The 27,808-nt window shown below is 55.0% G+C and overlaps 1 protein-coding gene across 2 annotated transcripts; it reads left to right on the top strand.

The window, feature by feature from the left end:
- The first annotated feature begins 1,232 nt into the window (after positions 1-1,232).
- Positions 1,233-27,808, top strand: PCDH1 (protocadherin 1). Of its 2 annotated transcripts, XM_038006726.2 has the most exons (6): positions 1,233-1,430; positions 10,266-11,128; positions 14,238-16,433; positions 22,516-22,735; positions 23,712-23,750; positions 25,530-25,635. In XM_038006726.2, the coding sequence occupies exons 1-5, from the start codon at positions 1,391-1,393 to the stop codon at positions 23,735-23,737; spliced, it is 3,345 nt and encodes a 1,114-aa protein (XP_037862654.1). In that variant the 5' UTR covers positions 1,233-1,390; the 3' UTR covers positions 23,738-23,750; positions 25,530-25,635. The 2 variants fall into 2 exon arrangements, with proteins under 2 accessions (XP_037862654.1, XP_008012957.1); XM_008014766.3 differs by lacking the exon at positions 23,712-23,750 and having other exon boundaries at positions 25,530-27,808.

Raw genomic sequence — 27,808 nt, forward strand, 5'->3', positions numbered from 1 at the left:
GTAGAAGAAAGAAGAAAGGCACAGAAGAGTGGTAGGAACAGGGAAATGGGGAAGGACAGAGATGGGGAGTCAGAGGCTATGGCAAAAAGGGGCCCAGCAACTGATCATCTCATAACGAGAGCCTTTCCTCACCCAGCACTAGGCCTGGCTAGGGATAGCTTTCCTCATTCTTTTGATCTCGAACACTCTGCCTGGGCATGCAGGCAAAGAAGGCAGGAGGTCCTGTTGAACTGGGACACTTGGCAGCCTGGTTTACCAAACCACGAGCGCAAGAGAGGGAGTTCCCAAGCTGCCCGAAGACCTCTAGATGGCGCCAGCGAGCCAGAGCTGAATGGGAGAAACCTAGTATTGGAGTGTGTGAGACACTGCGTGTGACACCGTGTGTGATTTGGTGAGTGTGAGTGTGATAGGGAGCGTGTGGCACCGCGAGGGCATGTGACACAGGCCGTGACACTGCGCGGCCTCGGGGGGCAGAGACCCGGTGACTGTATAATGTAAGTCACTGGCAAATACGTGTGGCCGCAGCACTACGCCGCCCAGACGGCAGGTGATCAGGGGACCCTCGAATAGCCTGAGCTCAGGCGCAGCACTTCGTCTTCAGATTGTGTATCTTCCCCATCCTCACTCTAGAGCCCCCGGGTCCCATTAGCCTCCTCCTCCCACGGTCCCCTCCATAGCCCAACCCCCATGGCTTGCTGCGGCCACCTAGGCTGACCGCTCTGCGGCTTCGGCCGGAGGGGGAGGGGTGGACTTTCCCCGAGCGCAGTGGGAAGGGAGGGCCACACAGGGTGATCGGGGATCTGGGCGGGAAGAGGGTGGATATGGAGGAGCAGGTGCCCAGGGAAGAAGGCGCTGTGGGAGACACTTCCCTTGCCTCGACTTCCCAGGGGGCAGACAGAGCTGGGGACAGGTGTTTGAGTAGGGTAAGGAGGGGAATTCAGGAGCGGTCCTAGATGGAGGCTTGGGTGGGATAAGTGTAAGGTGAAGCGCTGAGGAGGGGACGGCCTGTGTACTGGGCCTCGGGTAGTGAAGCGATAGCAAAGGGAGGGGTCCAGGCTTTAGGGAGCGGTGCGCGGGGTCCCCTCCCAGCCGGACCGGAGCGGTCCCGAGCTCCACCTCCCGGCCGAAGGTGGGGCGGGGAGGCGGGCGGGCCGGGAGGGAGGAGAGAGGGAGGGGGCGGGCCGGGCTGTGCGCTCCGCTCTCTGCTGGCTCCGCCGCCGCCGCCGCCGCCGCCGCCGCCGCCGCCTCACACACTCGGGGAGCGGGAGCGCGGCGCGGACGCAAAGCCGCCGGGCTGCTGCGCCCAGAGCCAGCCGGAGCCGGAGCCCGAACCGCAGCGCCAGCCCCAGCCGTGCGGAGCCGCAGCCCGGGCCGGGGCCGGCGGCGGCTCATGGACAGCGGGGCGGGCGACCGGCGCTGCCCAGAGGCGGGTAAGGATCCGGTGGCGGTGGAGGCTGCAGCGGCTTGGGGCCCGAAGCGGTCATGGCCGGCGGGAGCTGAGGGAGGGGCGCTCGGCGGAGCGAGGCCGCGGGGGCCTAGCCCGAGCTCGGCGCGAGGGTGCTGAGGTGGGGGCGGCTGGGAGCCCAGAGTCGGGGATGCGGCCGAGGGATTCCAGTCTCCCAGGTCCGCGGCGAGAAGCCGAGGGAGGGGAGGGGGTGCTGAGCAGAACCCCAGTCCCCGCGTCCCGAACCTGGGCGCTCTCAGAGAGACGGGGATAGGGAGACTCCAGGAGCGCGCGGCGTGGAGGATGGGTTTGGGGAAGCGCGCGGCCCCCAGTTTGATGGGGGGCTCTCGGAGGACGGAGCAGGCAGGGACCCTTGTCCACAACACATACATACACACTTGTTGGGCAACTAGCTCGGCTCACTCAGCCGCTTCCAGCTTCCCGCGGGCACCCAGAGGGCCAGACCGTGGACATATATACACACATACATACATCCGTACATATGTGCACACAGACATACCTCCCGCACACCAGCGCCCACTGGGGCACCGTCACCAGCTCAGAATCCGCTTCAGTGTCTGCACGATCAGCAGCACGGACACGCAACCCGTGGCTTTACAGAGCAACAACACAACCGGGTGTGACACCCCGCGACGTGGACACACAAACACAGTCTCGTGCCCTCATGTACGAGTGTCACAGCCACAGTTGACTACACGAACCCTCCAAAACCTAGCCACCCCCCACATTCCTTTAAGGAACACACCCTAACATATATCATCTCACCCACTTCTTGGCCAGAATATAGGTACACAGCACAGGTCTCCTTGCACCCCTCTACTGCACCCACACAAACACACAACCCAGTATTTCAGCACAAGCTTGACGGCACACACCCTAACACAGGAAGTGGCACCAACAGCAGCGCCTCACAGACACAAACACAGAATCCACTGCTTCACCCATCTTAACACTGGGTGTCACACACACCTTAAACCAACAGTGTCACATTACATTACACCCTGCAGCTCATACACACAAACACACACACTCTGTTCCTCTCCCTCGGAGTCCAGATTCAGGCAGAAGCCGCCGGGGTCGCTTGGCGAGCCCCAAGCGCCCCGCCACCTTAATCGCGACATTGTTATTGTAAATATCGGCACAGCGGGAAGCCTGGTTCCCAGCCGGCGCCTCCCCAACCCCCACTCCCGGGCCGAACCGGCCGGTGTTCCGGGAACAAACTGGACCTGGCTGGCCCAGCCATCCCGCCTCCCCAGGGCTCCGGGGCCCCAGGTTCATTTGCAGAGGGTGCTAGCCTGGGACAGTGATTGCGACCCTCTTCCGGACATTTAGCTGAGTTTTCTGAGCCATCTGGGTCTCCAGCACACTTGGGTTCCACACACCTTGGTGGATCCCGCACACCTTGGTTCGTCTCACACCTGGGCGCTCCCTCCGCCTAGTCCCCGCTGTAGGCCAGTGTGTGCGCGGGCAGGCCCTGGAGCCAGAAAGAAGATCGCGGCAGGCACAGGAGCAAAATTTGTAGGCGAGGTGGTCTCGCACCCCTTCCCCACCAGCTACCCTCTGTAAGTCAGACTTATGGCCTCAGTTTCCCCAACAGTGGTCGGCTACTATTTCTTCTGCCAGGAAAGACTGAGGGCGGCACTGAGGCCTTGGAGGATTGAGCTTAGGGTAAAATCCCCCCTCCGCTCGCCACGAGAGGGTCGGTTTTATGAGAATGTCCCCGCCTAGCCGGGTTCGCGGCTTTGTGATTCCAGCGCCGGCTCCCTCCCTGCCCCCTCCCGGCGCCTGCTGCGCTGCTCGCGCCGGCGCCGGCTTGCGGGGGACCCTAGGCCGAGGCCGGAGATGCCGGGGAGGAGGGATTCCCCGCGGTGGCCTGGGTGCGGGGGGCTCAAGGGCTCCCCCCACTAGCCGAGGCGCGTTCTCAACACGCCGCGCCCTAGTCTTGCCTTGGGTTCCTGGAGGCCAGTTCCTGCCAGGGTGGGGGTGGGGCCACCAGAGCCCAAGAAACTGCCGCCGTCCTCCGCCACCCCCCAATCCCCGCAACACACACACACACACACACACACACACACAGTCGGCGTCCTCTGGGAGGAGTCGCTCCGCGCGCTGGGTGTGTGCTGGGAGCGCCCGCTCACCAAGCCGGTGCGGACTGGGGCTGCTCGGGTTGGCAGAGTCCAGGACTTCGTGCAGGAGGACGCCGCGAGCCTTCTAGCACCTGTTCTGGGTCAACCCTCGGGAGCTGCCAGGAAAGGGGGCCACCCAGAAAGTTTTTATGACAACCCGGAGGTCTAGCTGTGTTTGGGAAGCGGGGGCGCGGGGGTAGTGGTGTTACTTTATTGACGTGAAGGTCTGGGGGGTATTGGAACCTGTAATTACAACTAGACTAGGGCATGGGGTGGAATCGAGGGGAGAGGGAGACGGGCCCCCAGAGGTGGCCTGAGGCAGTGTGATAGGGAGGCAAGTCTGGATTCAGTTCTGGCCGCATTTAGTTTTTACCCCTTTTCCTACCCACCTCCAATTCCCAATTCCAAAAGGGACTTGAGCTGGAAGGGGGTGTCTTGCTGGTCTGGCATATTCTTAGCAGAGAGGCTGCTGCTGTGGCTACTTCTGCAGAGGAGCTGGGCAAGCGATAGTAACCTTACTGCTGGGAAGAAGGGGGTTGAAGGGCCAGGAGGGGGCCTACGAGGGTGGGGGAGGAGCTAAGTGGGAATCAAGGTTCAGGGAGGAGTGTGGGGGAAAGAAGGAGAAGGTGAGGGCTGCCCCTTCCATGAGCAAGCATAGTTGGTGCAGAGATTCTGTTCAACAATATATTGAGCACCTTTTATCTGCCAGGGCCCATGGTGGGTGGTGAGGATGCGGTAGTAAGATGCGTACCATCATTGCCTTCATAGGACTTACCAAGCAGCGAGGGATTGGCTTGTTTATTCATCCAACAAAGGGGCACCCACTGTGTGCCTGATGCTGGAAATAAAATGGTCTATTCAGCAATTGGAAGACTTAGAAAAAAATGATTTGTCCTTTACATGTGATGTAAATAGACCTTAATGTAACAGACCTTATAGGCATGAGATCTCATTTAATTCTCCCAAATAATTTCAAGAGGCAGGATTCATTATTTCCATTTCACAGTATGGAAACAGGTTCAGAAAAGTAAATTCACTTGGTTAATGTCACACAGCTAGGAAGTGGTGGAGCGAGGGTTCTAACCCCAACAATCTGACTCGAGCATGCAGGTGCCCAGAAGCCCTGCAGAGGCTAATAGAGGGTTGTGGGAGAGAGGGGAGAGGAGCTGAGGTCTGCACACTTGCTTTCAGAAGGAGGCTTCTGTTCAGCTCCACCCCACACAGCCCCATTTGCTTCCCCTCTTCCCCCAGACAGTCCCTTTGTCCCTTGGTGTTTTGCACCCGCGGCATTGACCGTTGTGTAACAGTGCTGGAGTGAGGGTGGGGAGTCAGAGCTGACCTGGCTACTGGGACAGTGGTGGCTGCCTCTGTGTGTGTTTTTTCTCTCTGGCCACAGCACTCAGCAAAATGGACCTTAGTCCCCAGGGTGGGCTGGGAATGAAGTTTCCGGGTGAACCCTCACCTCTGTTCTCATCCCTTCCCAGATGTTGACACAGATAGTATTTCCTTCGGCTTTTCTGGGACTCCGTCCCCTCCTTATCCCTTACTCCTACACCCCTGATGACACTTCTGCTCCTCTATCTGAGGGACATGGGTCCCTGTGCCTGTTCCCCCTGAGGCTTCTCAGGGTCCTGGGAGCCCATGTCACTGCGGGGAGGTGGGGCACCGTTGCCCAGGAAGGCAGTCAGGGCCTGGGGAAGGGCAGATAAGGCGCTGCATGTATCAAAGGCTGCCATGTGGGACTAATGACTCCCAGTGCCCAACTGCTGGGGACAAAGTTCAGAGATGATGGGGGCAGGGGTGAGGGAAGGCCTCCTTATTGCTGCTCCTGCCCTTCCAGGCCACCCTGGCTCTCTCCCTGCATCTCTACAGGCCCCTGTGTGAACAGCAGCAGCCTAGGAAGCCTGGGCTCATCCATTCCTTGACCCTTAGGCCCACTCTTTCTTATTCCCTACTTACTGGGCAAGGTTGGCAGTCCAGGAATGGTGGGGAGGTGGGTGTGACATAACAAGCATCAGATTCTAGCCTCAGACATTTCTGTTCCTTTCCCCCAGACTCTGGGATGTGAAGAGGCATTCTTATTTCTCAAGTCCTGGCTCTTCCACATACTACTTCTGTGACTTGAGACAGTTTATTCTTTCTCAGCCCGCATTTGATCATCTGTAGTATGGGAAGGAGTGTAATAATAAATAGTACCCATTTCAGAGGGTTGGGAGGAAAGAGATCATGTGTGTAAAATGCTTAGTACTGAGTAGAATCTTAGTGTTTGCTGAGATGATAATGAGTGATGATGATGGCAAAGGTGATGATAAGAGTTTGCAGGGGCCGGGTGCGGCGGTGGCTCACGCCTGTAATCCCAGCACTTTGGGAGGCCCAGGCAGGCGGATCACAAGGTCAGGAGATAGAGACCATCCTGGCTAACATGGTGAAACCCCACCTCTACTAAATAATACAAAAAATTAGCCGGGCGTGATGGCGAGCGCCTGTGGTTCCAGCTACTTGGGAGACTGAGGCAGGAGAATGGCATGAACCCGGAAGGCGAAGCTTGCAGTGAGCCGAGACTGAGCTACTGCACTCCAGTGCGAGACTCCATCCCCCCACCAAATAAAAAAAAGAGTTTGCAGTACCTGGCCTGGCGTGGTGGCTCACGCCTGTAATCCTAGCACTTTGAGAGGCCGAGGCAGGGGCAGATCATAAGGTCAGGAGATCGAGACCATCCTGGCCAACATGGTGAAACACCGTCTCTACTAAAATACAAAAAAAAAAAAAAAAATTAGCCGGGCGTGGTGGCACGCACCTGTAGTACCAGCTACTTGGGAGGCTGAGGCAGGGGAATTGCTTGAACCCGGGAGGCAGAGGTTGCAATGAGGCCAGATCGCACCACTGCATTCCAGCCTGGCAACGGAAAGTTTGCAGGACCTCAGGCCCTTTCTTAACTCCCTGGAATTATCTTAAAGTTGTACCCAGATGATCCAACCATTGCATCACAATTGCTTGGGGGTTTCTCTAGGTCCACCTCCTGAATAAAGATTCCTAAGGGTGGGGCCAGATAATCCTCATTTTGAAGGAACTCTCCAGATGCTTGAAGGGCCTGAGCCTCTTCAACTCCTTTCCCCACTGTGAGCAGCTCTCCCCCAGCCCTGTTTTCCCCTCATTCCTCCTACTTTCTGGGACCTTTCCCCAGCCCCGCCATCCTATACCTTCCTTGAGTTGGATATTATCCTGTGGTTCTCCTTCTCTTTCCAATTCAGAGGTTAGATACCACAGTCCTTAACTGGTTCTTTTGCTGGCTGGAGGGAAGGCAACTCCTAAGGGTGAGAAAGAGCATATGGGGGGCGGAGGTAGTCTCACAAGCATGTGTGCCTGTTCTGCCTAGGAGGTTTGAAAGGTTATAGGGCCTCAGGTTGTGACTGTGAGATGGAGGAGGCCTGAGGTAGGGGCTTCATTCGTAGCTCTTGGAGTGGCCACACATCATTCGCTCTGACTGCCGGATCATGGCCCCCTGAATTAATTAGCAGCTAAAGTTTGTGAACGGTCATTTTTCCTGGAAAAATCTGCACCATGGTTTTATAAAATTCTTGAGGGAGGATGTGACCACAAAAGATTAACTATCTTAAATATCCTTGATCTGGAGAGAACAGAGGCAAACAGTGACTGCCTTATTTATTCTCTTGGTCAGGTTTAGGGTAATTCCTGTGGGCTTCCCACATAACGCCTCACCTGCCAAGACTTACGTAGAGAATTGGGGTGCACAATGATACCACCTTGTATATGCAGAGGAGGGTGGCAGCAGGACTCAGTCCCATAAGAAAATGAGGTTCTCTGGTGATGGTCCTTTGGGGATGTGTTTGGATTGGGGTTGAAGTAGTCAGATGAGCCTTGTGTCAGGTCCATGCAGGTGGAGGGGAGGTGACTGGAGGTGGGGTGGATCCAAATGGAGTATCAGATAAATTCCTGCTTCCTTTAAAGAGATTAAGATTGCAACGGGAACAAACATTCACATCAATCTGATAACGGCTGGCCGGCCAGCCGCACACACTTTAGGGAGGGGCCTGTGCTTGGGGAAGGCCACACAGAGGAGGGGAAGTGTTTGATTTATCTAAGGACTCTGTGCATTCAGTGAACATTTGCTGAGAGTCTGCTATGTGCCCTAAACAGAGAAGACTTACATTTTGCCCCAGGAAGTTCTTAGTGGAGTAGGGGAATCGGGTAAGTGAGCAAGTAAAAGAGCAGTGGTCACACACCAGGAAAGGCTAAGCCCAGAGAGCCAAAATAACAACAGTCATTCAAGAGCTGCCGAGTGCCCACTGTATGCCAGGTCCAGGGCTAAGCCCTGAGGAGGTAGGAGCAAACAAAATAGAAACTCTCCTGCTTTCTGCTCACCGTCTTGTAGCAAAGACAGGCAATTAACACATTTTCCAAACAGGTACACAACTACAATTGTGCTAAATGCTTTGAAGGAGTCCTTTGTTGAGTACCACATTTACCCACAGTGTCTCAAACACCCCAGGAAATAGGTAGTATTATCCCCATTTTACAGATAAGGAAACTGAGGCACTAAATCTTTGCTTCAGGTCATGCAGCCAGGAAGTGAGCAGCTGGGTTTGCCTCAGACCGTCTGATGCCACAGCCCTCGCTCTTCCCCACCCTGCTGCCTTACATTTGCCAAATGGTATACAGAAGCAACCAAACAAAATGAACAAATAGTCATTGAGTTAGAACCACTGTCATGGCAGATTGGACCAGTCTTGTTCACTTCTGCATCCCAGTGCCCAGGACAGAGCCTGGCATATTGTAAATGTCTGATAAACATTTGTTGAATGCATGACTGAGTCCCTACAGTGTACCCAGATGTGCAAAGGTGCGTTCTTGGGGGGTAGGGGATGAGTGAGTGTACAGAGTACTTGTCCCTTCATGGTGCTTTGTGTCTGCCTGGAGAGGCAGATAACTCAGGAATAGGTGCACAGTACTGAAGCTGAACAACACAGGCGGGCGGTGTCCCAGTCAGCCCCATGATTCATTGCCTTGGGATTGGAGCAGACAATAAGTGGCTGTGAGTTGGAGGAAGGAGAGGTCACCGTGGGCAGGAGAGGACTGTGAAGGCTTCCTGGAGGGCCAGAGCCTGCCCTCAGTGGGATTATGTGGGGTGGGTATTCCAGGTGTGGGGAGAGTATTCCAGGTGTGGGGAAGGTATTCCAGGTAAAAGTGAGGAAGTGGGGAAAGGAGACTGAACCAGAATCCTCTAAAGAAACTGCAGATCCAAAGATTTTGGATTTGAATAGAGGAGGGACTGGCCATGGTCTCCTTGGAGAGGAGGGGGCATTCAAGACAGAGACAGTAGCTGGGTCTGACTGGGATCTGCAAATGCATGACCTCAAAGCCAGGGGAGATGGGCAGAAGAAGGGGGTTATTGTGGTGATGGGGGTGCAGCTTGTGGTTGGCTAGGGCAGAGGTTGGGAAAGGCAGGTGTGAAGTAGGGGCTGGATATATGGGGATAGATGTCAAATAGGAGCCAGATGTTCATCCAGAGACCAGAGCGTGTGGGGTGGGGGAGTGGTCAGGGAAAGGCTGGTGGTGTCATAATCATTGGCAACTCTGTCCCAGTTAGACCTGCTGGGCTCCCTGTTGCTAAGGACAGGCCAGGGCAGTTCCCAATGCCAATTCCAGGGCTAGTCAGCCCTGACCACAGTTCTGACCCCAATCTTGACCTGTGTTCCCTTGTACGCACCTGCCCATGGTAGCAGGAGGGGGAGGAGAGGAGCCCTAGCAACTGTTCATGTGCTTGTGTGCACGCTCTGGGGCATGTGTGCACGCTCTGGGGCCTATGTGTGCACGCTCTGGGGCATGTGTGCACGCTCTGGGACCTGTGTGCACACTCTGGGGCATATGTGTTGGGGGAAAGTCAGGAAGGCTAACACCTACTCCTCAACCCTAACCATTTTCACAAGCCTCGCCCAATTCAAGCTGGCCTTTTATGGGGATGGCGAACACTGGGCACCGTGGGTGATTGTCAGAAAAAGAGGATTTGAGATATCATACCTCATACTATGCACTGACTTGGCATCTCATAATAAAGAGAAATGAGACATCATCCCCTCTCCCTCCAGCCAACCTTAATGGGACCCAGTGTGAGAAGTCATGGTCCCAGTGTCTGGGGTGTGTAAGGAGGTAGTTGTGTCTCTTTCCTACCATGCATGTGGAGAGGGGTGCTCCAATTGGGGATGCTCGAGGCCTCACCCTTCCACTGGCTCTCTCTCCCTATCTCAGTATCAGGGTAATTACCATCGGTGACTAAGGCAGGATGCTCGTGAGAAGGAGGTGTTGGGTGAAGCACAGAGCAGAGAGCAGGGAGGGAAAGAAGGAAAGAGGGCGGGCAGCTGGGCTCAGGCCCAGGGAGCGTCAGGTGGGTGAGGGTGTTCCATGGGCGGGAGCTGCTCTAAGCATGCCAGGCCTCTTACTGGCTCCTCCAGCTGGGGCAGACACTGCTGCTACACCCAGCTGTGGATGAGATTCAGGGATCTGAGTTTCTGGGATTGGGGTTCTGTGCTGGGACTGACTGCTCTTGTGGAGAATCGTGTGTCAATGGGAGAGGGTGAGTATGGGGCCAGCTCTGGGCAGCTCAGGGCCAGGCTTCTCTTCCCAGCTCATGGCCTCTGTTTTGCCTCTTCCCCTTGCAGCCCTCCTGATTCTGGGGCCTGCCAGGATGGGGCCGCTGAGGCACAGCCCAGGCCCTGGGGGGCAACGGCTACTGCTGCCCTCCATGCTGCTAGCACTGCTGCTCCTGCTGGCTCCATCCCCAGGCCACGCCACTCGGGTAGTGTACAAGGTGCCGGAGGAACAGCCACCCAACACCCTCATTGGGAGCCTCGCAGCTGACTATGGTTTTCCAGATGTGGGGCACCTGTACAAGCTAGAGGTGGGTGCCCCGTACCTTCGCGTGGATGGCAAGACAGGTGACATTTTCACCACCGAGACCTCCATCGACCGTGAGGGGCTCCGTGAATGCCAGAACCAGCTCCCTGGTGATCCCTGCATCCTGGAGTTTGAGGTGTCTATCACAGACCTCGTGCAGAATGGCAGCCCCCGGCTGCTAGAGGGCCAGATAGAAGTACAAGACATCAATGACAACACACCCAACTTTGCCTCACCAGTCATCACTCTGGCCATCCCTGAGAACACCAACATCGGCTCACTCTTCCCCATCCCGCTGGCTTCAGACCGTGATGCTGGTCCCAACGGTGTGGCATCCTATGAGCTGCAGGCTGGGCCTGAGGCCCAGGAGCTATTTGGGCTGCAGGTGGCAGAGGACCAGGAGGAGAAGCAACCACAACTCATTGTGATGGGCAACCTGGACCGTGAGCGCTGGGACTCCTACGACCTCACCATTAAAGTGCAGGATGGCGGCAGCCCCCCACGCGCCAGCAGTGCCCTGCTGCGTGTCACCGTGCTCGACACCAATGACAACGCCCCCAAGTTTGAGCGGCCCTCCTATGAGGCCGAACTATCTGAGAATAGCCCCATAGGCCACTCGGTCATCCAGGTGAGAGGCCCCCTCCATATAACTGTCAGGGTGATCCACCATTAGAAATGGGAGCCCACCCAAGCAGGTGAGCGTTCCCTTCACTTAGGGGAAAAGCTGCCAGAATACTGTAGTGAGACCCCTTCTCCCCAAACTCAGCCAGGGGAGCCTTTCCCACCCCACCCCAGCAGTGATATTACTTTCCTCTATTAGGCTACTTAAGTGACAGTGACGCAGCATATGAACAGTTTCCCCCCACTCCTAAGCGGACTCAAGCTGGGGAAACCTCTGAGAAGTGAAACTCCCACCCTAGTCAAGTAGACCTCTGCCAGCCAGGTGAGCTGAGTTGGAACAGAGGAATCACCGTTTATCCAGGTAGAATCTCTCCTGAGATGAGAGTGTTTTCCCAACCAGGGACAGTTTCCCTTTAGCCAGATGAGGTTTTCCTGAAACTGAAGGAAATAGCCTCATTTTGCCTCTTCTTGACAAAGTCAAATGAGATCATTTTAGCCAGGTGTTCTAAAAACACATACTGGGGTGTCTATATACCTGCCTCCTCCCTTAGGCATGGGGTGCCCATAGGTGTGGGGTGCTTGGCACAGTGGGGTTCAGTGGGGGGTCAGTTTCCTCTGCTGAAGTTCTCAGCACCCCTCCATGGGAACTGCCCCAGGCGCTGGGCAGCTTGATGGGGCTGGGGCCTGGGAGGGAGCAAAGAAAGCGTCCCTGCAGACAGGTGGGTGTATCTCCTGCTGTCATCTCAGCTCTGGCCTCCTGCCAGCCCCAGCTCCTTTCTCCTTCCCCATGGGCTGAAGATGCCTCTCTCTTTGATGTGAGGGAGCTGAGGAGGCGCGGCCTGCCCTGGACACCGTTACCCATCCTGGAAAACCCTTAGTCCTAGGTCCTCAAGTCGAAGTGGGAGATGGGTGGGAGTTTCAGCCTTTTTTTTTTTTTTAAGAGCCTGGTAGACTGGGACCTGGAAAAGGACTGAAAAACAAAAGGGAGACAGACCAGTCGGAGATGGCAAATAATAATAGCCTAGGTGCCAGGCACCGTTCTAAACACATGATGTGTATTATATCATTTAATCCTTAGAGTACAAGGTAAGCATTATCCCCATTTTGCAGATGAGAAAATGAGCCCATACAGATTAGAAAACTTGCCTGATATCCTACAGCTAATGAGTTCAGAGTCCACCTTTGCCGCAGCCAAGAGTCTGGCTTCAGAGCCTAGGTGTGTAACAGCTTTACCACCTCCCAGTGAGGTGAAGCGGGAGAGTAGGGCAGAGAGTAAGCAGGGAGGTCAGCAGGGCTGAAAAAAGAGGATGGAAGAAAACGGGCTGTGGGAATGGGGCAGAATCAGAACTGAGCAAGGATAGAAAGGAGACAGAAGCCAAGAGTCACAGACAGAGACAAAGGGAGGTAAGACAAGAGGCAGATAAGCTGGAAGACCAATCTAGAGGCAAGGGAGACTGGGGATCCTCATCATAAAGTTAGTGACAGGTAAACTGGGGTAAGGGGAGGAGAAACTGTTAAGGTTTGGCACCCAGAGATGTGAGCAGAGACCAGGGTACCTGGGGAACCGTTGCCCAGGAGTCTTCACTGTAGCAAAAGCCCAGACAGGAATAGCTGGAGTTCCCATTCCCAAGGAGGAGAGGACTGGCAGTGGCTGGAGGGCTCACTCGGTGCAGTGCCCACTACTGCATTAGCACTGATTTTTCAGAGGCAGGAGGGTAGGAGGGTAGAGGTTGGACAAGCAAAAAGAAATAAATGCTATTTAGGGAGCACTTTCCCTGTGTCAGGCATTTTTACCTGTATTATCCCATTTGATACTCGCCACAGTTCTGTGAAACAGGTTACATTAATATCCCCATTTCACATGTTCCTAGACTGAGGCTTAGGGAGGTTAAATAATTGGCCCAAGGTCACACAGTTACTTGGGAAGTGGTATAACTGGGATTTGAACCCAGGACTCTTCTGTTTTGTTACCCTAGAGACTCTACCAAGTTACGCTTATTCTCCCCTCACTCCCCACAGCCATCACATTCTGTCTGGCTGTGACCTAACTCCAGCCCTCATGTTTCTCCCTGCCCAGTAGTACCCCATGGCCATTCCCACCTGGGTCCTCTTGCCCCATTACCAACCATGTTTGTATAGAGTTGGGTCGAGTGCGCGTCGGAGTTGGCGTGGGAGGGCGTGCCCGCTGACTGCAAAGGGACAGACAGTTCATTGTTTGATGCTGGGAGCCCAGCCCACTGCCAGCAGGCTCTGTGGCCTGCATCAGCCCCTCCCTCCTGGCTGCAGGCTCAGGCCGGATTCCTCGCATTGGTGCCTCGCCAGCCAGTGCCAGCCAGGAGGAGAAGTTGCTGCTGAAACAGGTTTCCCCGGTTTGACAGAGCGGTGGCTGGGGCCCGGCCTGGAGGGCTTCTCTGACCCACAACGCTACCTGATTTCTTTCAAAAGAAATACCCCAACCTGGGGCCTTCAGGTGGGCATGTGAGTCTTTACTCATGTGTGCAAACACACATATGCACAAACACAAATACCTTCTCTCACAAAAATCACACATAATCACACATTCTGACACAGTCATACACATACAAACACATACCTTCTCATACAAAAATATCACACATAATCACACATTCTGACACAATCATACACATACATGTGTGCAGGCGTGCCTGTAGTGCACATTCACACGGGCACACACACCACCTCTACTACTCACACCTCTCCATCTCTTCAGGAGGGTTCAGGCAGGGTTCATTGGTGAAATGGCGTCCCTAGTTCTATTGGATCCTCATCCTCTCCTGGTATTTTTGTGGACCCACACAGCAGTGACAAGTGAAGTTTAATTCTGCCCTGTCCCATCTCCAATAGTCGCCTGTAGCACTGTTGAGGATTTGCAGGCTGCATCTGGGCTCTTCAGGAAAATAGGTTAGTAATGCCTGCCAGAGTGTCCGAATTGGGAAAAGGCAGTACACACATGGCTTCTGGAAAGGGAGCGATGTTGGATTGGCTGTGTCTGCCATGCTTGTTGGAAAGGACATTGGCAGCACATATGCCCCTTTATTTGCTCTCCCTGATCTAAACTGTCTCTGTTCTCCTTGTTTTTCTCTCCTGTTCCATAGGTGAAGGCCAATGACTCAGACCAAGGTGCCAATGCAGAGATTGAATACACATTCCACCAGGCACCCGAAGTTGTGAGGCGTCTTCTTCGACTGGACAGGAACACTGGACTTATCACTGTTCAGGGCCCGGTGGATCGTGAGGACTTAAGTACCTTGCGCTTCTCAGTGCTTGCTAAGGACCGAGGCACCAACCCCAAGAGTGCCCGTGCCCAAGTGGTTGTGACCGTGAAGGACATGAATGACAACGCCCCCACCATTGAGATCCGGGGCATAGGGCTAGTGACTCATCAAGATGGGATGGCTAACATCTCAGAGGATGTGGCAGAGGAGACAGCTGTGGCCCTGGTGCAGGTATCTGACCGAGATGAGGGAGAGAATGCAGCTGTCACCTGTGTGGTGGCAGGTGATGTGCCCTTCCAGCTGCGCCAGGCCAGTGAGACAGGCAGTGACAGCAAGAAGAAGTATTTCCTGCAGACTACCACCCCGCTGGACTACGAGAAGGTCAGAGACTACACCATTGAGATTGTGGCTGTGGACTCTGGCAACCCCCCACTCTCCAGCACCAACTCCCTCAAGGTGCAGGTGGTGGACGTCAATGACAACGCACCTGTCTTCACTCAGAGTGTTACTGAAGTCGCCTTCCCAGAAAACAACAAGCCTGGTGAAGTGATTGCTGAGGTCACCGCCAGTGATGCTGACTCTGGCTCTAATGCTGAGCTGGTTTACTCTCTGGAGCCTGAGCCGGCTGCTAAGGGCCTCTTCACCATCTCTCCCGAGACTGGAGAGATCCAGGTGAAGACATCCCTGGATCGGGAACAGAGGGAGAGCTATGAGTTGAAGGTGGTGGCAGCTGACCGGGGCAGCCCTAGCCTCCAGGGCACAGCCACTGTCCTTGTCAATGTGCTGGACTGCAATGACAATGACCCCAAATTTATGCTGAGTGGCTATAACTTCTCAGTGATGGAGAACATGCCAGCGCTGAGTCCAGTGGGCATGGTGACTGTCATTGATGGAGACAAGGGGGAGAATGCCCGGGTGCAGCTCTCAGTGGAGCAGGACAATGGTGACTTTGTTATCCAGAATGGCACAGGCACTATCCTCTCCAGCCTGAGCTTCGATCGAGAGCAACAAAGCACCTACACCTTCCAGCTGAAGGCGGTGGATGGTGGCGTCCCACCTCGCTCAGCTTATGTTGGCGTCACCATCAATGTGCTGGATGAGAATGACAACGCACCCTATATCACTGCCCCTTCTAACACCTCTCACCGGCTGCTGACCCCCCAGACACGTCTTGGTGAGACGGTCAGCCAGGTGGCAGCTGAGGACTTTGACTCTGGTGTCAATGCTGAGCTGATCTACAGCATCGCAGGTGGCAACCCTTACGGACTCTTCCAGATTGGGTCACATTCGGGTGCCATCACCCTGGAGAAGGAGATTGAGCGGCGCCACCATGGGCTACACCGCCTGGTGGTGAAGGTCAGTGACCGCGGCAAGCCCCCACGCTATGGCACAGCCTTGGTCCACCTTTATGTCAATGAGACTCTGGCCAACCGCACGCTGCTGGAGACCCTCCTGGGCCACAGCCTGGACACACCGCTGGATATTGACATTGCTGGGGATCCAGAATACGAGCGCTCCAAGCAGCGTGGCAACATTCTCTTTGGTGTGGTGGCCGGTGTGGTGGCCGTGGCCTTGCTCATCGCCCTGGCGGTTCTTGTGCGCTACTGCCGGCAGCGGGAGGCTAAAAGTGGTTACCAGGCTGGTAAGAAGGAGACCAAGGACCTGTATGCCCCCAAGCCCAGTGGCAAGGCCTCCAAGGGAAACAAAAGCAAGGGCAAGAAGAGCAAGTCCCCAAAGCCCGTGAAGCCAGTGGAGGACGAGGATGAGGCCGGGCTGCAGAAGTCCCTCAAGTTCAACCTGATGAGCGATGCCCCTGGGGACAGTCCCCGCATCCACCTGCCCCTCAACTACCCACCAGGCAGCCCTGACCTGGGCCGCCACTACCGCTCTAACTCCCCACTGCCTTCCATCCAGCTGCAGCCCCAGTCACCCTCGGCCTCCAAGAAGCACCAGGTGGTACAGGACTTGCCACCTGCAAACACATTCGTGGGCACCGGGGACACCACGTCCACGGGCTCTGAGCAGTACTCCGACTACAGCTACCGCACCAACCCCCCCAAATACCCCAGCAAGCAGGTAGGCCAGCCCTTTCAGCTCAGCACACCCCAGCCCCTACCCCACCCCTACCACGGAGCCATCTGGACTGAGGTGTGGGAGTGATGGAGCAGGTTTACTGTGCCTGCCCATGTGGGGGCCAGCCTGAGCCAGCAGTGGGAGGTGGGGCCTTGGTAATAACCCTGCTGCCTCACCCAGGCACAGGGATTAGGCTGAGTGAAGATTAAGGGAGGGTGTGCTCTGTGGTCTCCTCCCTGCCCTCTCCCCACTGGGGAGAGGCCTGTGATTTGCCCTGAACCAGCTGCTGGGCCTTGTGTGTTGGGGGTGGTGGGCAGGTGAGCAGAAGTGGGGAGGGAAATGGGGAAGAAGTCTACTCCAAACCTAGGTCTCTATGTGAGACCAGCCCTAGGTGCTTCTCTAGGAGGGAAACAGGGAGACCTGGGGTCCCGTGGATAACTGAGTGGGGAGTCTGCCAGGGGAGGGGACCTCACCATTGTGCCTTCTGTGTGTATTGTGCATTAACCTCTTCCTCACCACTAGGCTTCTGGGGCTGGGTCCCACGTGCCCTTGACCCTGACAATAAAGTTCTCTATTTTTGGAGTTTTGGTTTCTTATTTTCTGGAACTGAGAGAAGAAGCGAGAGAGACTGGAAGCAGCCCTTTGTCCTCAGGTCCTACCTCAATTTCCCCTTCCCTTCTCTTTGCCTCTTGCCATATCCTAGACCTGCCCACTGTACCCCACACTATCTTAGCCTACCATCTTGCCATCCACCCCCATGTCCCTATCCACCTCTGGGAAAGTGGCCTTCTGATCAGCCTTCAAATGGAGGTGTCTGGCAGTGTATCCCCTTGCCCCATGTCTGTAGGGCTTTCTTCCTAAGAATGACCCAGAAAGGGTGGGTGGAGCTGTACCCAAGTCCTGCCCCATCTGAGGCTTGATTCTTCCAACCTGCTCAAACAGTTGCCTCTGACAGACCTCAGACTGGAGCACCTGGCAGGGGGTAACATTCAGCCTTCCTGCCTTGGGTGAAGGCAGAGAACCTCTTGATTACACCAGCCACCTTCCCCCAGGGCAAGTCCTTCCCTCAAGTCCCTTCCCCAGCCTCTTCATCCCAACAACACTCAACACCCAGCAATTAGCTGGTTCTCCCCTGTGTCTCCCCACCATGATCACCAGCCTGGGCTGCAGGGAGCGGGGCCCAGGGGGAGGCAAGGGAATTCCTAAGTTCTTTTCATTGACCTGCCCTGCACCCCTGCTCTTAGGGGGTTCCCTGCTCATGAGCAGAGGCTTCCTAATTCTGCCTTCTGCCTGTGATGCTACCTCCCTCCCCTCTTTCCACTCCTTGCTTTGGCCACCCTGGGTTGCTTGCTCTCACTCTCTCTCTCTCCGTCTCTCACTTCTTACTCTCCTGGGTCTGCCCTGTCTCTGGTTGTGCCTGAGTTGGAGGAAGGCTAAATCATGGCTGAGGGGCCTCAGGCCCTAGGGGAGTCTCTGAGGCCAGAGGCAACCTATCTCCATGGTGACTAAAGAGGCTTGAGACACTCCCAAGAGGACCAAGGCGCCAGCTCTCTCCTCTGATTCCATCCACAAACTCCCCCATTGTCCTGGGAGGGGCCCCAAAGTAAAAACTCCTGGGGTCCTTGGAGGAGTGGGGACTCGGGAAGTGAGATCTAACCACGTCGTGACCTCCAACAACTCCTGACCTCCCATTCTTTCTCTTCCTTTTCTGTCCTTGCTGGCATTCCTTCCGTCAATCTCCTATTCCTTTAGCATCTTCATCTCTTTTTCTTTCCCATGGTCTGAGGGATTGTCTCTTACTCAGCTCTAATCCAACCTAACCCATCCATGGAGCCACATTGAATGTCTTCTCCCAACATTCAGATAGAACCAAACCACACCACCTGTTGTCAGCATCAACACACATAGGCCAAGTTTCCACTGAGTACTCAGCATGGTACTAGACCCTGATAAAAAAAATGGCCATACTTATACAAGACAGACAAGTGAACGATGAGGCAATTGAGAGCCTTAAGAGTCGAATGAGAAGTGCCCTACTAAAGCTTTTCCTAACTTATTCCATGAAACTACTTATACTACTACTCACTTCCTTTTCTTTTTTTTTTTTTTTTTTGAGATGGAGTTTCACTCTTGTTGCGCAGGCTGGAGTGCAATGGCACAATCTCGGCTCACTGCAACCTCTGCCTCTCGGGTTCAAGAAATTCTCCTGCCTCAGCCTCCCAAGTAGCTGGGATTACAGGCATGTGCCACCACACCCAGCTAATTTTATATTTTTAATAGAGACAGGGCTTCTCCATGTTGGTCAGGCTGGTCTTGAACTCCTGACCTCAGGCGATCCACCCACCATGGCCTCCCAAAGTGCAGGGATTACAGGTGTGAACCACTGCGCCCAGCCCTCACTTCCATTTTTTTTTTTTTTTTTTTTTTTTTTTTTTGAGACGGAGTCTGGCTCTGTCACCCAGGCTGGAGTGCAGTGGCCGGATATCTGCTCACCGCAAGCTCCGCCTCCCGGGTTCACGCCATTCTCCTGCCTCAGCCTCCGGAGTAGCTGGGACTACAGGCGCCCGCCACCTCGCCCGGCTAGTTTTTTGTATTTTTTAGTAGAGACGGGGTTTCACCGTGTTAGCCAGGATGGTCTCGATCTCCTGACCTAGTGATCCGCCCGTCTCGGCCTCCCAAAGTGCTGGGATTACAGGCTTGAGCCACCGCGCCCGGCCACTTCCATTTTTTTAAGTCCTTACTAGGTGTGAGGTACCATGCTAAGCACTTTGTGCGAATTAGTTCAATCAGTGTTCATAACTTTATGATATGGGTCATTTTAATATTCATTTTGCAGAAGTGAAAACTAGTGATACAGCCAGATTCAAACACAAAGCAGGCGGGTCTCCTATTATCTATTATGCTATAAAAAAGGGGTTCTGTGGGGAAGTTAGTTTTGGTAGTAAGAAATTCACAATCACATTAGCCTATTAAAGGCTCTGCAGAGTCCTCCAAAAAAGGGGGAAACTGCTAGACATTTTTTTTCTTTTTTTTTTTTTTTTGAGGCAGGGTCTTGCTCTGTCATCCAGGCTGGAGTGCAGTGGTGCAATCTTGGCTCACTACAACCTCTGCCTCCTGGACTCAAGCGATCCTCCTGTGTAGCTGGGACTATAGGCGTGCACCACCACATCTGGCTAATTTTTGTATTTTCTGCAGAGACAGGGTTTTGCCATGTTGCCCAGGCTGGTCTCAACTCCTGGGCTCAAGCGATCTGCCCACCTCAGCCTCTCAAAATGCTGGGATGACAGGTGTGAGCTGCTGTGCCCAGCCCCAATTTTGTTTACCTCTTGAGTTTTCTGAATTTATTTTACCATATTGCCCCTCCCTTCCTTTGACCAGCACAGTGTGGGAAAACTTACACAAGACATGGAGATGGGCTTCTGGAAGGAGAAAGTCAGCCTGTCAATGATGAGCAGGATTGAGGCAGGGTCCTAATCACAGGGTCTCCTCACAGGGTCACCGTATGAGCAAACTCCTGTGGCAGGAGTGAACCAAGTTGGAGGGAGGGAAAGGGCAGAAAAAGGAATATTCTGGCAAGAATGGAAGGCATAAGAGAAAGCTGAAAGAAGAGACTGGAAGAACTGTAGGTTGTAGAGGACATAGGTGCCTTACCAAAAGTTCTTCAGAAGGAAATAGTCCCTGAAAGCTCATGAGTGTTTTAGATGAACTGAATTTTAGAAGGTTCACTGGAATATATGGTGGGCTTAAAGGGCATAGAGATGAAGGTACAGGACTGAACCTCTTAATTTGGACTATGATGGTGGCAATGGGGGTGATGGATGGACAGATTTGGCCAAGGTTAGGGATAAAGGACCCACAGGATTCAAGGGATAATTGGATATGGGGTAGGGATGGGGAATGAGGGGAGAGCTACCAGGATTCCCAGGTAGACATCAGCCTTCTGAGTCTGGGTGATAGGATAGTGATGAGATCATTGATCATACAGAAGCTAATTGAAGAAGAATTTGGTTTCAGACATGTTGAATCTTAAGGGCCAGTAGCCAGAGCCAATTGGAAATAATCAGTAAGTGTCTAGAGCTTCAGGACTAGTTTGAGTTTGAGAGAGATTTTTTGATCTGGGCTTTTATAATTTGATAGTCATAAAATTAGAGGGAACATTAAGTGTTGGGTATAACTCAACCCTCCATTTTACAGAAAAGAATCATGGGAAAAGAGACCAAGCAACTTGCTTAGTAGGCAGGACTGAAGCCTTCAATTACCAGATATGGGTTCTGCAGGGAGGTGAGACTGCTGGCCAGTATCTTGAAAGAAAACTGGAAAGAGAAGCACCAACAACCATATTGCCCCATGCCTCCCAGACCTCTCCTGGACTCTGTTCACCTCTACACCAGGTGGACTACACTCCTTTATGGCCTCCCAGCCCCAAATGTCCATATCAGTTTTGGGGACCTTATCAGTCATTACCCAGACCCTTCAGTACAAGGATTCCAAGAACGGTCGCTTATTCCTGAAGATGAGGTGGGAGCCATCTTCAGGAATGGGGATAGTGGGGAGGCAGTTCTGGGCTACCTTCCCCACAGCTCCAAAACTCCTGTCCTGACAGCCTCTTCCACCCTAGCTGCCTTGAATGGGGCTGTTAGGAGGGTAAGTCTACAAAGCCAGGGCCACCTCCCCTGGCCATCTTCATAACCTCCTATCCAGAGTTATAGAGTAAGACAAAGCACTGCCAAAGTCTTGGAGGATGGGAAGGAGCGTGGAGACTCATCAGCAGAGCCCTGGGCTTGGCTGTTTTCACCCCTGGCCTCCAGAGGCCCTGGGTCTGCGCCCTCCACAACTCCTAATTTCTGGTTGGCAGGAAAATCTGTGGCAGTCCCAAGTGGGTATTTGGGTGGCTGGCTGCTTGTGCCAAGTGCCAAGTTGAGGTTGCCAGGTTCCAGGGCTGATCGTTAACCTGTGGCAGGCATACAGGGCTGCTGGCTGGGAGCAGCCTGTAACAGTTCCACTCCCCTGACCCCTAGTCCCCAGTCCCCAGTCCCCAGTCCCCAGTCCAAGCCTCCAAGTCTGGCTCCTCATGCCAGCAGCCCTCCCAGAAGCTACTTCCTATTTCCTGGAAGGAGTCTCCCTTTGAGACCAGCTTTCCTAATCCCTAATGGGTGCCATGCCCTCCCCCCATGTCCAGGCTCCTGGCAGAGCCCTACCCTCTCCAGTGAATATTCTATTTCCTGATGGGAGGATTGGGTAGTTTCCATTGTTCTGCTTTGTCTCCTTCCCCCAGGTGCCCTGGTTTGTTATCAGGCTCCTCCCTCTTTTTTCCACTCCCAGGCCTCTCTGGAGGGGAGTGAGGTGGGGATGGGGGGCTGAGTGGGAGGGGCCACAGCAGGGAGTCTTCAGACTGCTGCAACATCACAAACCAGGGATGAGGAACAGAGGATAAGAAATGAAAGGTTGTCCCCTCATTTGGAAGGAGGCAGTGGCAAGAGCAGTGAGACAGGTGAGGAGCTGGAGTTTGGAGGGTGCTGTTTGGAAATGAGGGAACTAACTGTTCTGGTATTGGTGAGCTGTTTGGGAGTTAGGAGTCTGCTGCTTTTAGGAAGCTGTTCTAGAAATTGCAGGCTATGCTGGTGTTTAGAGGCTGACCTGGAATTAGGGGAGTCGGGTGGTATTATGCTACTCTGGTATTGGGCTCTACACTGTATTACAGGCCATTCTGGGATTAAAGGGAGGCTTTGCCAATATTGGGAAGCTGGGTTAGAACTAGAAGGGTTGTGCTATAACAAGTGGTTGCACTGGATGAGGGTTACTGGGGTGGCATAGGGGCTATAATAACACTGGGGCCTGCGCTGTATTGGGACTTCCAGTATGTGGACTTGGCTGTACGAGGAGCGGTCCTAGAACTCAGGAGCAGTCTTTCACGGAGGCCTGTGCTTTCAAGAGGAATGTGCTATGCTAGGGCCTGGGTCTCTGTCTCTGTTGGTTGCTGTTGAGGCCTGAGTAGGATGGTGCTTGGCTTGTACTAGGGCCTGGTATGGTGGTGGGCCCTGTGGGCAAGCTGGTTGGGCAGTAGTGACAATCTCTCTCCCTGCAGTTACCTCACCGCCGCGTCACCTTCTCGGCCACCAGCCAGGCCCAGGAGCTGCAGGACCCATCCCAGCACAGTTACTATGACAGTGGCCTGGAGGAGTCTGAGACACCGTCCAGCAAGTCATCCTCAGGGCCTCGACTCGGTCCCCTGGCCCTGCCTGAGGATCACTATGAGCGCACCACCCCTGACGGCAGCATAGGAGAGATGGAGCACCCCGAGAATGGTGAGGCACAGCACCATGGTCAGGGCACCCCAGGAATGAGTGGAAGCCTGGGAATGGTGACAAGGCCTTAAACAAATCCTCTGTGTATTGAGTTCTTGTGTGCTCAGTCATCATCACCGTGCTGAGGGCTTTCAGGTATACACGAATTTAATCCCCAGAACCACTCTGTGATCTGAGAACTTTATGGCACCCACTTTACAATGGAGGAAACTGAGGTTTAGAGAGGTTAAGTCACTTGCCCAGAGTCATACATCTAGAAAGTGACAGACCTGGGAGGGATTCAAACCCAGGTTTCTCTGACTCCAAAGCTATTGCATTCAGCACCATGTTTACACGGCCACTTGGGAACAGGGACCCTGAGTATGTTGACCAGAAAGCTCACATAATGGTGAGGAAACCTTGAGAAGGTGGGTGGCGGTCCTCTTAACGGTGAGAAGGCCTTGAGAATAGAGACTGGGCCCTGGATGCTACAGGGAGGGGGGGATCAGAGAACAGAGTGACAATCTGCTGGGGAGAGGAGTGGGAGAAGGTTTGGCACCTCTTTGAGGAAGAGCAGCAGGAGGTCTGGTGAGGAGAAAGGCCTGTCTGGGAGGGATTTGGAGGGTGATGGCAAAATGGAGATGTGAGCTGGAGCAGAGGTCAGCATGGGAATGGATGGTGAGGTGTGCTGTCAGAAAGTGTGTGTGCAGTGCGTGTGCATGTGTGAAGGCGTTCATGGCAGCCTGTGGAGGGGGAGAGTGAACAAGCTAAGCCAAGATGGAAAGATTCTCTCACTTGGAGCTGTCCTCAGGTCTCACCCGCTCCCTCAACTCAAAGCCTCCCCTACCCACAAAAGATGGGAGGTTTCCCTCCCCTGCCTCAGGTACAGGGCCCTTGTCTAACCTCCCAGGCCCTCGGTCTCAGAGTGTCCTCCACCCCCACCCCGCCCCTCCATGCGTGATCTCATGCCCGTCTCGTCCTTTTTGTGCCCGCGCAGAGCCGGCTGGCCGGAGCAGGCCCTGAGGCAGAGTGCCAGGTATGTGGGAGCTGCTCTGGGGTCTGGGGTCTGTGGGACTCTGCCCAGCACCCAGCCTCGCCCACCCAGTGCCCATGCTCTGCTCTGAGCCATGTTGGGTCCTTCAACTCTGCTCTGAGCTGTAGAGCCTTGGCACTTTGAGGGTTAACAACAGAGCTGTCCCCTCCTCACCTGGCACTGGCAGGAGGCCAAGCCAGAGTGGGTGGTGCCAGGGGAGCCCCTGTCCCAGGCAGTGTTGCTCAGCCATGTCCCTGGGGGGTGGGGGGGTCACTGCCTGGTGTCACTGCCTGAGCAAGGGCAGGACAGGGACAGCTGTGACAGGAAGTGCTCATGGCCCAGCCGTTCCCATGGAGATCCCCGCTGCCCAGCAACTACACCGGCTACTGCTAATGTCAGGCAGCCAACTCCTGTTCCCGTGGGTGTTCTGGGCAGGGAGCCGGGGCAAGGCCAGGGGTGGTGGCTGGTTTAGGGGCCAAAGTGAGGTGGGGAGGGGCTGCATGAGCGTGCTTATGGATGTGAGTGTGTGCTTCTATGTGAATACCCCACATAGAAGCTTGTCCCTTCCCCCTGGGTTTAAAGCAAGGCCTCGCTGGAGGAGGGTAGGTTCAGGACCACCGGGAGCATGTGAGGCTTGAGGGGGTTCTGAAGGAAGTGATGTGCCCAATTTCATCTGAGGATAGAGGTGCCCAGTATAGTAGATTAGTGCATCCATGCCTATCTGTGTGTGTGAGAGAGGGAAAGAGAGAGAGAGATTGATCGTGTCCATCAATTCAGTGAGGATGGGGGTTTCCTCAACCCCACCTGAGGATAGATTTGCACGTTTAAGCCTGTCTGGAGATCGATGAGGCAGTGTGTTTGTGCACCTGTCTGAGGGCAGATTTGGTGGGTGTGTAAGAAGAGCACTGTGGGATAGGTGACGCTGGAAGGAATGTGTCTATTTAGGGCTCTGTGGCTCACGCCTATAATTCTAGCACTCTGGGAGGCTGAGGCAGGCGGACTGCTTAAATTCAGGAGTTCAAGACCAGCCTGGGCAACATGACTAAACCCCATCTCTACAAAAAATACAAAAAATTATCCAGGCATGGTAGTGCATGCCTATAGTCCCAGCTCCTCGGGAGTGTGAGGTGGGAGGATCGCCTGAGCCTGGGAAATTGAGGCTGCAGTGAGCCAAGATTACACCACTGCACTCTAGCCTGGGTGACAGTAGTGAGACCCTGTCTTGAAGGAAAGAAAGGATAAGGCCGGGTGTGGTGGCTCATGCTTGTAATCCCAACACTTTGGGAGGTCAAGGCAGGTGGATCACCTGAGGTCAGGAGTTCAAGACCAGCCTGGTCAACCTGGTGAAATCCCATCTCTACTAAAAATCCAAAAATTAACCAGATATGGTGGTGGGCGCCTGTAATCCCAGCTACACGGGAGGCTGAGGCAGAAGAATTGCTTGAACCCAGGAGGTGGAGGTTGCAGTAAGCTGAGATCGCGCCATTGCACTCCAGCCTGGGTGATGAGAGCAAGACTCCATCTCAAAACAAAGAAAAAGAAAAAAGATAGATTGGTGTGTGTGCGTGTGTGTGTGCATGTGCGTGTGTACAGTAGGCCAGTAGGTCGATGGTGGGAGGGCATGTGTCCATTCGAGGGTGTGTGTGCCTGTGAGTTCAGTGGTCAGGAAAGGGCACATGCTCCTGTCCTGAGGCGGGGTGTAGATACCAGTGGGAGGCCATGAAGCAGAGCTTTGCAGAGGCTGTATGTCTGACAATTGTTCTTCCCCGCTTGCTCCTACAGACCTTCGCCCTTTGCCTGATGTCGCCATGACAGGCACATGTACCCGGGAGTGCAGTGAGTTTGGCCACTCTGACACATGCTGGATGCCTGGCCAGTCATCTCCCAGCCGCCGGACCAAGAGCAGCGCCCTCAAACTCTCCACCTTCGTGCCTTACCAGGACCGAGGAGGGCAGGAGCCTGCGGGTGCCGGCAGCCCCAGCCCCCCGGAAGACCGGAACACCAAAACGGCCCCCGTGCGCCTCCTGCCCTCCTACAGTGCCTTCTCCCACAGTAGCCATGATTCCTGCAAGGACTCGGCCACCTTGGAGGAAATCCCCCTGACCCAGACCTCGGACTTCCCACCCGCAGCCACACCGGCATCTGCCCAGACGGCCAAGCGCGAGATCTACCTGTGAGCCCCCTTCTGGCCGGCCGGCCCCCCTCCCCCAGCCGCCGGCCAGCTCCCAAATGGGCCCATTCCAGGGCCTCACTCTTGACCCCTTCAGCGTGGACTTCCTGGCCAGGGCCCCAAGTGGGCGTACCACTGGCCTCATGACCACGCTGGCCCTTCCCCCATGCAGGGTCCAGGTCCTCTCCCCTCCTTTCCATCTCCCAGCCCCCAGGGGCCCCTTCCCCTTTATGGGGCTTCCCCAGCTGATGCCCAAGAGGGCTCCTCTACAATGACTGGGCTCCTTTCCTTGACTTCCAGGGAGCACCCCCTCGATTTGGGCAGATGGTGGAGTCAAGGGTGGGCAGCACACCTCTAACTCATTGTTACCCTCATGGCCGACCAGGGCGGGGATAGCACGCCCAATTTTAGCCCTGAAGCAGGGCTGAACTGGGGAGCCCCTTTCCCTGGGAGCTCCCAGAGGAAACTCTTGACCGCCAGGGGCTCCCTGAAGGGCTTTTGTTACCAAAGGTGGGGTAGGGACGGGGGTGGGAGTGGAGCGGAGGCCTCGTCTTCCCGTGCTGCTCCTGGGCTGGCCCACCTGCCTGCCACATGCCCACGCCTAGTCCCATCTGGGCCCCCCTTCCTTGCTGGTCATGCAGTGTCTGTATATAAGGACCTTGGAATGACGTCCCCATTTCTGCCTGATTTGCAACTTTTCTTGTTGATGTTGTGTTGTCTTGGGGGACCCCTCTGGGGGGGGGAACCTGCCCTGTGCCCCCTCCTCCCTGCCGCAGTGCCCCCAACCCAGGCCTCTATTGTTCCATGTTGTAAATACCCCTGGGGCCATGGTGGGATGGGGGTGCAGGCCAGGGAAACAACGGGTGGGTGGGGGTGGGGACGGGGGGAACATTTGCCTATCAGCAGAGCTGGGCTTTTATTTAATTTTTTTTAAAAATACAAATCTCTATTTTTTTGGAACTGTTGCGCTGTGCCCTGGGGGGGCATCCCCGCTCAGGCTGGCCTCCCACATCCAGATGAGCATCACAGAGGGGCCCTGAGGCTGTGGGGGGCAGCTGGACAGGGGTGGGATGACTGTGCCTCTGGCCTGGTTGGGTGAGTTGGGAGCAGGAAGGTTTGCTCAGGGGGTGGCTGGGTGCTGCTCCTGATATAGGGGGCCTGCATTCTGCCCCCCTCCCTGCCCTCCCAACCCCCAGCCCCTGCCATGACTGACCCGTCAGCCTGTAAAACCACCATTGCCTTGATCTCAGGGGGTGGGAGGGCTGCCTCAGGGCACCCTGGGCTCCAGGCCCCCTTCTTCCAGTTGGGCTTCCCTTTGCCAGGGTCAGGGGTCCCATAGGGGAGGGGGTAGGGAGGTTGGGGGGGCAGAGAAGCCCAGTCAGCCATGATGAGGTGGAGTTCTCTTCTTCACCTCAGGGGGCCAGGGTGTAAGGGGCGTCCTGCAGAGCCCCCATCTCCTGCTGTGGCCATCTCAAAGCCTCAGCCCCTCTTCCTTCCAGAAACCCCCACTGCCTTGGCCCATACCTCTCCAGCTCCCTAGGGGCCCAGGCTGGGAGGCTGGAGACTCAGGGTATGGCCCTTGCTTGACTTAGTCTAAGCTTGGGGAGGTGGTCCAAGATTGGGAGGGATGGGTACAGGCTGCGGGGTCATCTGGTGCCTTTGGGAGCTGTGCTGCTGGGGTCTTGACTCCTGTACCCCAGAGACCCCACCCCCACCCAGGAAAAGCCAGGGGGCTGAAGAATCACCCTATTTATCTGCCCCTTACCCCTAACTTGGTTTGGGGTGACAATGCTAGGAAGAAGAGCATTGTTAGGCTGGTAGCCCTGGCATACACAGCCCTTCTATGGAGGGGAAGGGGTAGAATGGGATGGGGTGACAGCAACCAGGTCTA

The sequence above is a fragment of the Chlorocebus sabaeus genome, chromosome 23 (assembly GCF_047675955.1).
Source record: "Chlorocebus sabaeus isolate Y175 chromosome 23, mChlSab1.0.hap1, whole genome shotgun sequence".
In the NCBI taxonomy this organism is placed as follows: Eukaryota; Metazoa; Chordata; class Mammalia; order Primates; family Cercopithecidae; genus Chlorocebus; species Chlorocebus sabaeus.

Excerpts from the sequence above, each read along its gene's own strand:
- PCDH1 (XM_008014766.3), top strand. The coding sequence starts at position 1,391 with ATGGACAGCGGGGCGGGCGACCGGCGCTGCCCAGAGGCGG. Across the intron at positions 16,434-22,515 it reads CCAAATACCCCAGCAAGCAG|TTACCTCACCGCCGCGTCAC; the intron begins GTAGGCCAGCCC and ends CTCTCCCTGCAG. Across the intron at positions 22,736-25,529 it reads GATGGAGCACCCCGAGAATG|ACCTTCGCCCTTTGCCTGAT; the intron begins GTGAGGCACAGC and ends TTGCTCCTACAG.